Source organism: Perognathus longimembris, chromosome 4, assembly GCF_023159225.1.
Source record: "Perognathus longimembris pacificus isolate PPM17 chromosome 4, ASM2315922v1, whole genome shotgun sequence".
Lineage (NCBI taxonomy): Eukaryota > Metazoa > Chordata > Mammalia > Rodentia > Heteromyidae > Perognathus > Perognathus longimembris.
In genome coordinates, this window is record NC_063164.1 from 42,828,257 (window position 1) to 42,842,704 (window position 14,448).

General features: G+C 37.2%; 1 protein-coding gene across 1 annotated transcript in view; it reads right to left on the minus strand.

Moving 5' to 3' along the window:
* Dnajc10 (DnaJ heat shock protein family (Hsp40) member C10) overlaps positions 1-10,508 on the minus strand; it is a 46,172-nt gene extending 35,664 nt beyond the window's left edge. The window contains exons 1-4 of the mRNA XM_048345136.1: positions 10,282-10,508; positions 8,803-9,154; positions 6,842-7,004; positions 3,814-3,864 (exon numbers count right to left, since the gene is read on the minus strand). Of these exons, the coding sequence (XP_048201093.1) occupies positions 3,814-3,864; positions 6,842-7,004; positions 8,803-9,006 (418 nt within the window). The 5' untranslated portion in view covers positions 9,007-9,154; positions 10,282-10,508. The remainder of the gene's footprint in view (positions 1-3,813; positions 3,865-6,841; positions 7,005-8,802; positions 9,155-10,281) is intronic.
* Between the last annotated feature and the right edge of the window lie 3,940 nt (positions 10,509-14,448).

Genomic DNA, 14,448 nt, shown 5'->3' on the forward strand with positions numbered 1-14,448 from the left:
TTTATCACTGTCGGTGAAATTGTTTCCTTTTCAAATGAAAGCATTTCAAATATCAAGCCAACATAAAAATTTAAAAACTCTCTTAAGTCCATAGTTGAATAAGAAGTAGCCTTGAACTACAAGATATATATGGTAAGAAGCAGAAAGAACTAACAGCCAATGTTCATATAAGACTTGTGTGTGGATAGGAGGAATAAGGAAGACTATAAAAGTAACTAGGAAGGATGCACTCTGGGCTGTGGACACATAGGTTAAATCTGGTCAATTCTCATAGCTACCTCAAATCCATAAAGATCTAAAAGAGGGAATATGAGGGATGTCCCAAATAAGATATTTACTTGGAAAATCATGTTGCTTAACAAATACCAAAGATTTCATCATTTCTAGTACATTGATATATTTGCTGGAATAGCACATATGAACACAACATATGTCTGACCAGCAGTATATTTTGTAATCTGTAAAATGGCATGATACAGTTAATATGATTAACCATAAAATTCTAAATAAGGATATGCTCTGATATTCCTGATAACACGGTGAAGGCAATTAAGTTTTTATATAATTATATATCAAAATCAGTTACTATAACTTAAAAACAAGAATTTCATACATGATAATAATCATTAAGACATGCACACTGTGCTAAATGTGTGCAAATGTTCAGGTTAATTGGAAAAAAGCAGGACTCACTGGTTGCCTAATGTTCAATGCCAAAACATATATAAAGAAAACAATTTGAAAAAGGCAAAATACATAATTTATCAATTTTATCAATTGTTTTTTACAGGTGGTTAAAGTCTGACAAATAGACTACTTGATCTACATAGTCAAAATAAGTGCTATGTTAGAGTAGACTACCAATAGTAATAACTTAGGTAAAAATCTTAAAAGAATGAAAATTTTATTAGAAGAGGTTATCTTATTATGAAAAATAATGATTTTTTACATATAAAAAGCACACAAAGTATTTCTGTTCATAAGTCTTAAAAGTGAGATATAAGAGATCGAAATTGCAATTGATACAAAACCTCATTATGAAAATGTATAAACTTGATATACTTATAACACAGCTACTAATCTTGGTACTTCTAACAGAGCATTTCTAACTTAACTGCTCAGTTCTGACTGCTGAGTAATTAAGGCTAAAAGTATTTTCATTTTATTTATTTAATTTAAGGACAACATTTGGTTATCCTAAGCAGATTGGACTCAAAGTCATAATCCTTTAGCTTTAGCCTCTAAGTAGCTGACAGTCACAATATTGGGCTAAAAGGTGTGTGTGTGTGTGTGTGTGTGTGTGTGTGTGTGTGTCTCCTTCTTTACACTGGTTATTTTTCAAGGTGGGGTCTAGTTGAATGTCTGGGCTGTGATTCTCTTATTTGTGCTTTTCTGGGTTACTGAGGATGACAGGTACATACCACTGCAACTGCCCATTGAGTTATATGCATTCTGGTAAACTTTTATGCTGGCTGCAAGCCATGACACCTTGATCTTCAGCTTTCAAGTAGCTCGGACAATAGGTTTGGGCCACTGTGCCTGGCTATAAGTGTTTCACCATAGCACAATACAATGCTTTTTCATTACTCAGTGACCCAGAATAGATGAGAATATTTTAAAACGTGCTTTTGTCTTTACTATATACAACTACAACTGTCTATTAATAGCTATATAGATTCTCCTAACAAAAAAATATAAAAGGCAGAAATGCTCTGAATTCCTGTTTTTAGAAGTTTCTCTTTCTAAGAAAGCTTGTATTATGTAGCATTATTCAGAATAACAAGTATGTATGTGGGATGTTCTCTGCTTCTGTAAACAGTATATAAAACTTGATTATAATGCCCGACATAATACTGTAAAAAGATAATATGCTCATGTCTGATGCAAAGGATCAATTAGGATATTTCACATGCACTTGTAAGAAAAGTGTATTAACTACATTTTCTTTTTGACACTCAAGTTGAACATCATGGGGTTCCTTTACTTATAGAACTGAATTGTGTAGTTTGGATTAATTCTCTCACTATGAACAACTGGAAAACTAGACAGAATATCAATCTTTGTTGAAAAAGGATCAGAGAGTTACCAGTAAAGCATTGTGGGGGGAAAAAGGTAGAATTAAAGAGCCAATGTTTGCACTTTGGAGAAGAGACAGATGAAAGCAAAAAGCTGAGCAGAGATTTTGACTATCTTATTGGGATAGAGGATAAAAACATCTACGGAAGGGTTCTGTATATAAAAATGATCTAAAATGTGACCAGTCCTCTTAAAGGTCCAAAGCACAACATCTGAATTGGCTTTTTATGCCTATAATGACAGAGAATCAAATTTTACCATTTTCTTTATAAAGTATACATATTTTTATTCATTTCTAATAATTAAATCTATTTTTATCATATAAGAATTTAATCCAGTATTAAAATTTTCTAAAGTGCCAAAAACAAAAAAGAAAGAAAAATAGAAGGCAGTGGAACTGAACTGTATTCTTTAAAAAAAAGTTGTTACTTTGCTCAGAAATGTACTTTATCCACTCAATAAAGCCATTGCCACATTCTTTTCCCTAGTCTCACATCAGGATAAAATATTTTTTAGTCCTTTCATTATTAATGTATTTGTAAATTTATATTGGTGTATTTCTGATAACATCTTATATTAGAACATTTCTATGTTGTGTCCACTAGCAATTTCTTCCTTTTTTGTTAATTAATTAATTTATTGTTAAAGGAGTTACAGTTTCATACATAAGGCAGTGAGTACATTTCTTATCCAACTTGTACCTCTTTCCTTATTTTTCTCTTATCTTCTGTGCCCTCCATGAGTTGTACAGCTGGTTTACAGCATATAGTTTTGTAAGTATTGCTGTTGCATTGGTTTGTCTTTTATCCTTTGTATCTTCATTATATCTAAAGCTGTTTTCTAGTTACTGCTCCCAAAAAATGAATGGTAATTTCCAATCTCCATAGAACATTAAAACTTAATTCTAGTTTAAACTGTTATCAAATGTGTTCAGTTCACCTGGCCTTTAATCATTAAATCCTAGATCAAATAAAAGTTCTTGAAAAGAAAAAAAAAATGTTGTTAGTACTAAGGCTCGAATCCTGGGCCTGGTGCTGTCCTTGAGCTTTTTTTGCTCAGGGCTAGCACTCTACCCCATGTGCCATACCTCCGCCTCTGGCTTTTTTGGTGATTAATTGGAAGTAAGAGTCTAAATACCTTTCCTGCCTGGGCTGGCTTCAAATTGCAATCTTCAGATATCAGCCACCTGAGTAACTATGATTACAGACATGAGCTACCAGCTCCCTGTAGAACTGTATTCTTATATGCATTTCACATAAATCACATATAATTAAACTTTATACTTATCAAAAGCATTGGAATAAAAACGTTTTGAAATGGCAAGTCTTTTACAAGTTTGGAGGCAAGCTGATTTGACACCCAAACTTGATCTAAACTATATGAAGCTATATATTTACTTCTCTTGTGTACGTGTGTGTGTACCTACACTGGAACTTGAACTCAGAGTCTAATGCTTTTTTTTTTTCCCTAGGACTGACACTTTGCCACTTGAGTCACATCTCAGTTCTATTTTTATTTCTCTTATTTGATATATATTTATGCGTTCTGCTGTAGAAATTAAATTAGAGTTTTTTCCACATTCTTCTAGCAACACTGCTTTAAAATACAGTCTATACTGTATTCCCATTCAAAAATCTAAACAACTTCTACCTTGTTTATACCTATAGACCTAAGAGTTTTTTAGGTAAGAGACTAGACTTCTATTTGTTTTAGAAAATCATATGCCCACAAACTTACCAAATTCTCTTCTTTCCAGTGTTATGATTTCAGGATCATCATCATAAATACCTAATTTAAAAAGTATATAAAAATAAGTTACCACATAAAAACATATTACTACATAATTATCCCCTCCCCTCCCTTCCCCGCCCCTACCCTCCCTTCCTTTCTCAGTCCTGAAGCTTGAACTCTGGGTCTGGGAGCTACATTTAAGCTCTTTCACTCAGGCCAGTGCTCTACCACTCTGAGTCACAGCACCACTTCCTATTCCTCTTCTTTCTTTCTTCTTTCTTCTTTTTTTTTTTGCCAGGCCTGGGGCTTGAACTCTGAGCACTGTCTCTAGGTTCTTTTTGCTCAAGGCTAGCACTCTGCCACTTGAGCTACAGCACCACTTCTGGCCTTTTCTATATATGTGGTGCTGGGGAATTGAACCCAGGGTGTCTCTCTCTGTCTCTCTCTGTCTCTCTGTCTCTCTGTCTCTGTCTCTCTCTCTCTCTCTCTCTCTCTCTCTCTCTCTCTCTCTCTCTGCACAGACCCTGGCTTCTTTTTGCTCAAGGCTAGCACTCTACCACTTGAGCCACCTCTGGCTTTTTCTAGGCAAGAACTCAGAAAGTGAATACCAAAATCAAGAGACACAGGGTAAAAAAAGACAAACAAGTACAAAAGCAATACTTGCAAAACTGTTTGGTGTAAATGAACTGAACAACTCATGGGGGGGGAAGGGAAAGGGGAGGGGGGAGGGGGAATGAGGGATGAGGTAACAAACTGTACAAGAAATGTATCCAATGCCTAATGTTTGAAACTGTAACCTCTCTGTAATTCAGTTTGATAATAAAAATATATATACATAAAATAAAAAATAAAAGCAATGGCAAAAAAAAGAACTCTACCACTCAGCTATATTCCCAGCCCCCTACTCCTCTTCTTTCAAATCATCAAAAATCAGATTATTATACTACACCTCACTTTCAATATGCAACAAACTAAAAGAAAAATCTAAAGTAAATAACACTACTGGTGACACATTTAAAGAGCAACTCAAAGACACTAGTTTCTTGACATGATCTATACCAGAAGTCTGTGTGGGAGAGGTAGCTTCTCATAATTACAGAAAATCTTAAGTTTTATTTTAAAATAAATTTTCATTTTTATTTTAAAATAATTATAGAGAGGGCTGGGAATATGGCGTAGTGGCAAGAGTGCTTGCCTTGTAAACATGAAGCCCTGGGTTCAATTCCCCAGCACCACATCTATAGAAAACGGCCAGAAGTGGCGCTGTGGCTCAAGTGGCAGAGTACTAGCCTTGAGCAAAAAGAAGCCAGGGATAGTGCTCAGGCCCTGAGTCCAAGGTCCAGGACTGGCTAAAAAAAAAAAAAAAAAATATATATATATATATATACATATATATATATAGAGAGAGAGAGAGAGAGAGCAGAAATTGAAAAAAAATAGTATGACCCTTTTGAAACTCTTCATTAACTTAAATCTGATGATGACATGGTAAAGTACCCACACTTAGAACAACAATACATGATTGTTAGACTACAGACTCATTAAAATTTCAGATTACAGGGAGTCTAATTAGTATTAGCACTTTAAAATATTTTCCTTTGCTAAAACACCTTATCATTACAAAATTTGCAGAGGTAGAGAGAAACATTTAGTCAAAAATACAAATTTTAGCTGGGCACCTGGGGCTCACACCTATAATCTTAGCTACTCAGGAGGCTGAGATCTTAGGATAGTGGTTTGAAGCCAGTCCAGGCAGAAAAGTCCCTCTGTAACTCTTACCTCTCATTAACCACTCAAAAACTGGAAGTGGTGCTGTCACTCAACTGGTATGGTTCTATCCTTGAGCACATAGAGCCCTAGAGACAGCACCCATACTCTGAGTTCAAGACTCACAACCAACAAAAAAAAGCAAACAAAAATTTTCATTACTTATTTTTGCCAGTCCTGGGGCTTGAACTCAGGGCTTGAGCACTGTCTCTGGCTTCTTTTTGCTCAAGGCTAGCACTCTACCATTTGAGACACAGCGCCACTTCTGGCTTTTTCTATGTGGTGCTAAGGAATTGAACCCAGGGCCTCATGTATACTAGGCGAGCACTTTTACCACTAGGCCATATTCCCAGCCCCTCCCCTTCAAATTTTATCTAACATAATTTTAAATCAGTGTAAGAAAATTTCTCAGGAATATAGAAAATATCCAAATAATATTGACAATGAATACAGGTTAAAGGGCAGCCAATGTTTTTGGTAGAAGGCACTAGTAAATACCTTGGAATTTGTATGGGGTATATTTTTGTCACAAATGCTCCATATTTCCTTCAACATGGAAAAAAATAATCAGCAGTATGTAACAAATGAGAAAAACAGGTGGTGAGTCAGATTTGGCCAGTGAAATTCAGTTTGCCAATACCTGATACAGGCTAGCAGACTGTGGGAATATATTTGAAACTACTATTTTGCAAAGAAAATCAGTTTCAACAAGCAAAGTCTCCAGAAATAAGTGATTCATATAAAAGCATACTTCAATTCTTAGACCACATATGAGGTAAAGTAATGATGATCAGAAACCTTGGTTATTTGAACACACCCTGCTGCCTTGATACCTTTATTTACTTTTCCTCTCCCTTAGTTTCAGTAACTTCTTTGCTCATGGCCTTTCCTATTCCTGTCAACATCTTAAATTATCAATAAGGGTCTACAACACAAGGGAGGCATTTCTATGGAAGAAACCACTGTTGAACTTAAGAGTTTAGTCTTTGTCATAAATTATGTGGCTTACAAATCATAATGGTTTCAATATTTAATATTTTCAAATGCAATTCCTTATTAAATACACAGGAATTCTTATTTTACAAGCATTAAATATAATTTGATGAATATATTTTCCTATCTGTACAGATAATTTCTATACAGACTTTCCTTTTGAATCTCACTAGAGTTACAAAGTGCTAATCAAGATGCCAAGTAAAATACCAAAAATTAGTAAGATAAAATGATTTTTCAACTCAAAAAAAACCTCATAAATATTACAACTTACCAAAATCATAACGATAATAGTTCCAGCTTTCATACTGTCCTCCCTGATTATCTTCGAGTCCTTTCTCTCCATATTTGTCATACTTTTTCCGTAGATCTTCATCTTTAAGTACTTCATATGCTCTATTTATTTTTAAAAAATCGCCATGTGCATTTGGGTTATTCTGTTAAAAGTATCAGACATAGTAGAGCTTATTTCAGATATATCATCCATGTCTCTTTAGAATAAATAGATATAATTAACCCAGAGATTTGTAAGAAACTAGATACCAACATAAAAGGGAGGGGACAATGTAAGTTATCACAGGATGGGATAGGGAAGTATTATCTAAGAAGCTACCTTCTTGCCAAAAAAGGAAGTAATAGAAATAAAAACTGTCCAAAAGGTTAACAGATATGGTAATACAATTTCTTCTTACTACATAAAGTAGGCTAAAACATGTTAATAATGGATATAGACTAAAAATCTGCTTCTAATACAGCTGAGAAAACTTCAAAGCCCTTAATTTAAAAAGAATGGTACTGTTATTCCTAGCTACTCAGAAGGTTAAGATGTGTGAATAGGGTTTGAAGTTAGCCCAGGCAGAACAGTCCATGAAACTCTTAACTCCAACTAGCCGGTAAATATGCTTTTCACTTAGCCCCACCAAAACAGAAATGAAGATGTGGCTAAAATGGCAGCATACCTGCCCTGAACAAAAATGCTAAGAGCGCCAAAGTGGCACACGCGCACGAGCACGCGCGCACACACACACACAATTACCAATAATGCTACTTACCTTCAAAATGATAGCAAATGTTTGTAGGTTATTTTTCTATTTCAATCTAAATCAAGGCACTAGCTAAAATATGTGTTCCAATTGATCACAGAAGCTATTCAAAACTAGACTGGAAATATTTTTTTCTTTTGATTCAGTTTTGCAGAAGGTTTCTGAAGGATGCTTTCATTTAAATTAAGATAGTCTACCAGTTTTTATATGTAAAGTTATAAGTTGTGTTCTGAAATTTTAAAGTAAAACTTTGAAGAAAGAAAAAAAATATAGATCTCTGGGAAAGACAATCAAAATAAGATGTTATCAAACCTAAAAATCCTGCTTAGAAAGAAAATTACATGTCCTTGTCCTCACTTATAACTAGAGTTTAAATCTCATTTAGTTAAATTATAAAAATTAAAAGTAATTTAAATTTTAAAGACTATAATTAGATACAAATATAATTATATACAATTATATATTATATATTTATATATAAATATATATTATATAAATATATAAAATATATAATTATAATTAGATACAAATGAAATACTTATAACTGAAGGTATATTTGGCTGCTCTCAATTTTGTTATTAAGTAATACAAAAGGGCTACCATTTGCTCTTAATTTTTTAACTATTCTCATGTTTTAATTCCTAAAACTAACTGCTCTGTGCCATGTGCACAGAAAACAAAAAAATTTAAAGCATGCTGTTATTTCCTAGCAAAATATACCTTATGAGTTCTAAAGAAAACTTTTTTTTCTGACAATTCTTTAGAAGACTAGATCTTAACCTTCTTTACTATAAATAATGCTTCATTTACTTAATAGACAGCATGGGGTGTAGATTAATATCTTTTAACACATCTGCTGGAAACTAAGTTTACAAATTAGGAGGGAACTGCACATTTGCTCTGACCAAATTTTTGCCCTATTGAAGACGAGAACATTCCGTTGCATCTACTTTTAGCATACAAATTGCATTTTTTTTAAAAAAACTTTTTTTGTGTGTGGTGCTAGAAATGGAAGCCAGGTCCCTGAATATTCTAGGCAAGATGTCTATACCACTGATTTACCTCTCTGTTCCCTGAATTACAATTTTTACAGGTAACTGATCTTAAGCCCTTTAAATATATATAAAAACAATTTAAAATACACATCAAAACATACTAAAAGACATGCTGTTACAAATAAAATTTCACTCACCGGGTTTTTATCAGGATGTAGCTTTAATGCTAATTTTTTAAAAGCTTGTCTTATTTCTCTACTGCTTGCAGTTTTGGACACTCCAAGTAAACTGTAAAAATCCTGATCAGTACCTACTAAAACGGCCATATACACTATCAGAAGACAGAAACTAATCCCTTTTAAGTTTCTGATGTAGTCATCTTTATTTAACCAGACTCCCATTCTCTTTTTTTTTTTTAAAGTTCCAATTTAAGCGAACTTTAGTATACACTTCAGGGTACAGCTGATATAATTTGAAACTTTGAGAACTTCTGTCCACATTACTTCAAGGGTGAATCGAGCATCCCGAAATGATTCCGGAACCATTTATCTAAAGAAAGCAAACCAGGCAGTTAAAATACATTGCAAACTGAACAGCCATAACAAAATCAGATTTGTGAAATCATTCAAGCATTAAAGGAAATGTAGGGGTGGTATTTAGCTAGATAGATCAGATAGCAACTGTAGGAAACACATTCTTCCAAGGAGTTTGTACTATGCATGCCACCTTTAAAATGTCTGAGAATGATAGGACACAATAGATGGCTTACATGGATTTTTACAACATTACACCGTTTTCTAAGTATTTACAGTGTTTTAATAGGTTACTTTACAAATAAAAAAGGGACAATGGCAAGTTAGTGTAAGTTTGCGGATACAAGTGTATGTTATAAATAAAAATATGACAACAGGAAAGGACAAGGGAAGCAGACATGCTCATCTCTGACGGATAGTCACTTCGCAGTTAATGGTCCTATAATAGCTTCATGAAAATTTAACTTTCCTATCATCTTCAATTTCCTTTCATAAACCCAAGTGATTAGTAATTAGAATTGTCTCTTTATCAAATGTGAACGATCCTCATCCCACAAAAATATACCTCTAAAATACCCTGAGGAAGAATATCCAGGTTTAGATTGAGAATCCCCAAGGGGGGGGGATGTGGAGGGATGGGGGGAGGGAAAGGGAAGAGAGAAAAGAGGAAAGAGAAGCGGCCTGGGGAGGAGAGAAAGGGGAGGGGAGATAGACGGGGAAGGGAGGGGGGGAAGTTAGGAAGCAAGAATGGATGGGAAGAAAAAAGAACAAATCTCAACCACCACCCGGAGATAAAGTGTTCCTCGCCTCAGGGTACTTCTCAGCCAGGAGGGGGAAGAGGGAGAGGGTAGGAGACCCGGGGGGGGGGCGGGAAGGGCGGGGGAAACAGGTGTGTGCCCCTACTGTCAGGTTGGACTGACCGAGAGGAGAGTCTGAGAAACTAAGGCTCCAGCAGAGCCCCGACGGGCAGAGGTGTGTCGGGGGGAGGATGCCGAGTCCAAGGCGGGGGTGCCAGGACCGGAGGTGGGCGAAGAGGGAAGGCAGGCAAGGCTCCGAGCGAGGTTCCACAGGGAGGGCCCGAGCCTCGGTGTCCCCCGCCCCTCCCGCAGGGCCCAGGCCGCCCCAGCCCTCGCCCGCGCCCACCTCAGTGTGGGGTCCGGCAGCTACTTCCCCATCCCCAGTCCCCGGTGGCAGACCCAGCCCAGAGGTGCCCAGCCCGTGTGCACGGAATGAAGGCAGTCAGCCGCTGTCTCCAGCCGCCGGGTGGCCGAGCTCGGGACTCGGGGCGGGGAGGACGGCCGGTTGTACCAGCAGTGAGGACTGCGGCCGGCTCCGGTAGCCGCTCGCGCCGGTCTCCGCGGCGAGCTGGGCGGGGCGAGGTCGGGCGCGGGGCATTGTGGGAAAGGCGTGGAAGCTGCAGGCCTGGGACACCCGCCGCTGAGGCGGGGTGGGGGATCGTGGCGTGGTTAGGAGGACGTGGCTACGTGAGCGGGCGCCAGCTCCGGATCTAGGTCCGGATCCGGGTCCGGATCTAGGTCCGGCTCCAACCTGTAGGTGATGTAGGCGCCTATGAAACCCGGTGCAGCCCCAGCCATGAAGTAGCCGGCGCGGCGGGAGGGCGGAAGCCTGGACGAGTGGCCCCGCCCCTTCCTGCTCCCGTTGCCGGGGGTGACGGGGAAATCCTGGCTCCACACCCCGTTTACCCTCACCAAGAAGTTTATTACTCACTGAGACACTTAGGTGGGTCTAGACGCCACTTAAAGGAATTTTGTCAAGTTGCTTCGGGGTTCTTTTGAAAAACCCATTATGTTTTTTTCTTTTTTTTTTCGGGTTTTTTTTCTTTTTCAATCACATTTACTAGTTCACATTAACATTTGAAAACAAATAGATCTGTATTCTTGGCATAAGTTACTGGAGGGGCTAATAAACTACTGTAGATATCCACAAAAGGAAAATAAATTTTAAAATACGAAAGAGAGGTTAATAGCCAAACATTTCAACCACTGAAAGGACTACCGATTTTTAAGATTAAGTCACTGATGTGCAACTATCATTAAAATAAATCTCATCTATAAAACAAGGCAATTTATTATTTTTTGTTCAACTAAAATTACTCCATTAGTGGAGCTTTTTTAAAATTAAATTTTATTGACAAGGCGATGTACAGAGGGGGTACAGTTACATAATAAGGTAGTGAGTACCCTTCTTGTCACTTCTGTTACACCCTCATTTTTATTTCCCTTCCCTAGTTGACATAAGCATGTATAACAATATCCAGTGTACCAAAATCATATACAGTAACCACATGGGATACGCCAAAGGAAATTCACCTAGTGCATTAAACCTAAAGACAATAAAATCCTCCTGTTTCCTTCTCTTGGAGTTCATGAGCTTAACCTCATCTTATATAATCATCCATACATAATTGTTGAGTTATTGTTACCCTCTGATAGGTCTATCCTAGACCAAAAACAAGGTAATTTATAACTTGATCTCAACTTTTTTGATAGCAGTTCAATTTCTACATAAAATGCAAAACTTTAGAGAAATAAAGTACTTAGACACCAATTTGTACTTTAAAAATCAAACAAACTTTAACAATGACTACTCATCAATTTATGTTAGCACTGAGGTCCAGAATACATTTTCCATTAAACATTTTCAGTGTTTCTGTAGGCTTCTTCATATCAGGGGTATCTTCTAGTGGGAATTAGTGTACAGTCTGTTCTTTTTTTTTTTTTTTTTTTTTTTTTTTTGGCCAGTCCTGGGCCTTGGACTCAGGGCCTGAGCACAACTGTCCCTGGCTTCTTCCCGCTCAAGGCCAGCACTCTGCCACTTGAGCCACAGCGCCGCTTCTGTCCGTTTTCTGTATATGTGGTGCTGGGGAATCGAACCTAGGGCCTCGTGTATCCGAGGCAGGCATTCTTGCCACTAGGCTATATCCCCAGCCCTACAGTCTGTTCTTGATGAAGACAACACTAGACAGCTGTTGCCTGATGCCTGGGTAATGCTGAATGTGACAAAACCAGCAGGACAGATTAAGATATTTCTCCTTTTCTTGAACTGCCAGGTCAACTATAAAGTGATGAAACCCATAATACAATAGGATATCTGCTAAGGTAAAGTTATTTTCTGTACTGTAGAATTTATCTTCAAGATATGAATTAAGATCCTTCAACAGAGTGTGGATATCTTCTTTATTGGAATGTCCAGCTACACGAGTGACTCTGTATTCTAACCACTGCTGAACTACAACTTTTTTCTTCTGCAGTATTTCCCAGCAAATAATACTCTTTGTTGGCTTGCTTGACTAGGTGAGTTGCTATAGTGGTCAATCTTGTTAGACTTGGACCATTGATTGTTTGAACAACTGGAATTTAAAGTTTGTTGAGGTTTTGGGGAGACCATCTGAAGAGGTGGCCCGGAACTCTAACTGGTTTCTTCCATCATGGGACAACTCTTTATGAAGGGCCTGACGCTTGCCCTGGGCACTGTATTTATTCTCCTTACTCAACCCCAGGGACTTCTCCAGCAGCTTCAGTTCTGGTCCCAGATGCTTCCATCATTCTTTTAGACTTTTTCGAGTGCACAAAATCCCAAGTTTCTCAAGGACTTTTTCTGCTTCAGTCCTGGTATCAGGCATTTCTGCAGAAGAAGAAAACTTTTTCTTCCTCCTCCTTCCCCACCCCCTTTCCCTACCTTTCCTCCTCTTCTCTCCTCCTCCCCACTACACTCCTCTCCTTTTTTCATTTTTACCCTGTCCCCCTTGTATTTCAGAAAGTTTTCACTCGGTATCCCAGGCTGACCTTAAACCTACCACATCTTCCTGCCCCCATCTCCAGAGTGCTGGGATTGTCACACCTCAATAATCTTGGTTCATTTTAAGAATGGTATTTTGGTGGCAAAATGTGCTGAGTGTGATCCATTCAACTGAGATACTGTTGCTTCTCTGTAGACAAAGGTAGGAACATGTGCATATAACATACACACACATACATAGCCACCAACTCATGCCTCTGTGTATGTATATGTTTGTAACAGAGTTTGTAGCAATACTTGGAATTGCAATGCAATGCAACACACTAGCATTTATTGTCTTTTCTTCCTTTCCCTGATGATGAAAATCCCATTATCCTTCATATCTTCATTTGTTCATTTTCCTCTTATGTTATCAATTTCCCATCGCTGATGCTAGCCTATTCCCTATGCAATTGCTTTTAGTATTCCACAATTTATACTGGACTGTTCATTCCATTCAGGTTCCCGTCTGTGCCAAAATGGATTTCTGCCTCATACTGCAAGTTGTGCAGAGCCTTTTGCCCCTGCCCTCATACTGGTTGGTCTCTGACACTGCCATAGTCCATGTAATGATTTATTTTGCTACAAAAAGAAAGGCCACAACTATTATTAAATCCACACTTTAAACTACATTTTAAGAACATATTGAAAAAGATCAAGAGTAGATGTAAGAGATAACTGAAATGGCCCAGATGGTAGACAGTGGTTTGGATGGCATTAGTTCAGATGTAAAGAAATAAAGGAATGTTTATTCATAAGTACTCATTTAACAATCCAAATAGAAAATGTAGTACATATATAATGGACCAGGAAAACACTATTTGAAACAACATAGATAAATCTTTAGGATCTTATTCTTAGTAAAAGATTCCAGACAACAAAAGGCCAAGACTGTATGATCTCACCTGTAGAATCTTAAAATATTGCAGTAATAGAAGAGTAAAACAGTGATTTCCAGGAGCATGGGTAAAGGGATGCAGAAAATGCTTTGGTATGTGAAATGGAAGAAAACAAGCTTTCATTTATGAGATAAATATATTCTGGGATTTTAATGTGCAGCATGTGACTGTGCAGCATAATGTGCAGCATAGACTGCATTGTCTACTTGAAGTTTGATAAAAACATATCCTGTGTTCTTATTTTTGCCATGACAGTAATTATGAGTTCTGACAAACATGTAAATCAATTCAATTATAGCAATTAGTATAGAATGTATACATACATCAAAAGTGCTGTGTATCTAGAGTACATGCAGTTGCTAGTTCTTTAAATGTAAGAAAAAGTGAAAAGTATAGATGATTTCATAATAAATTGTCCATAGTGAGGAAGATAAAGATATTTGAAGACACATTTCTACTTCAAATAACTAGTGTCAAGGATGTCCTCTTATGGGGACTAAATCAGAGCCAGCTTCAGTACAATAAATCAAAAGTCGTCAGCTCCATCATGTATACACGAGATAAGGTGTAATAAAGGGATCATTTCATTGTTTTAGTTCTATCTGGGGAACCA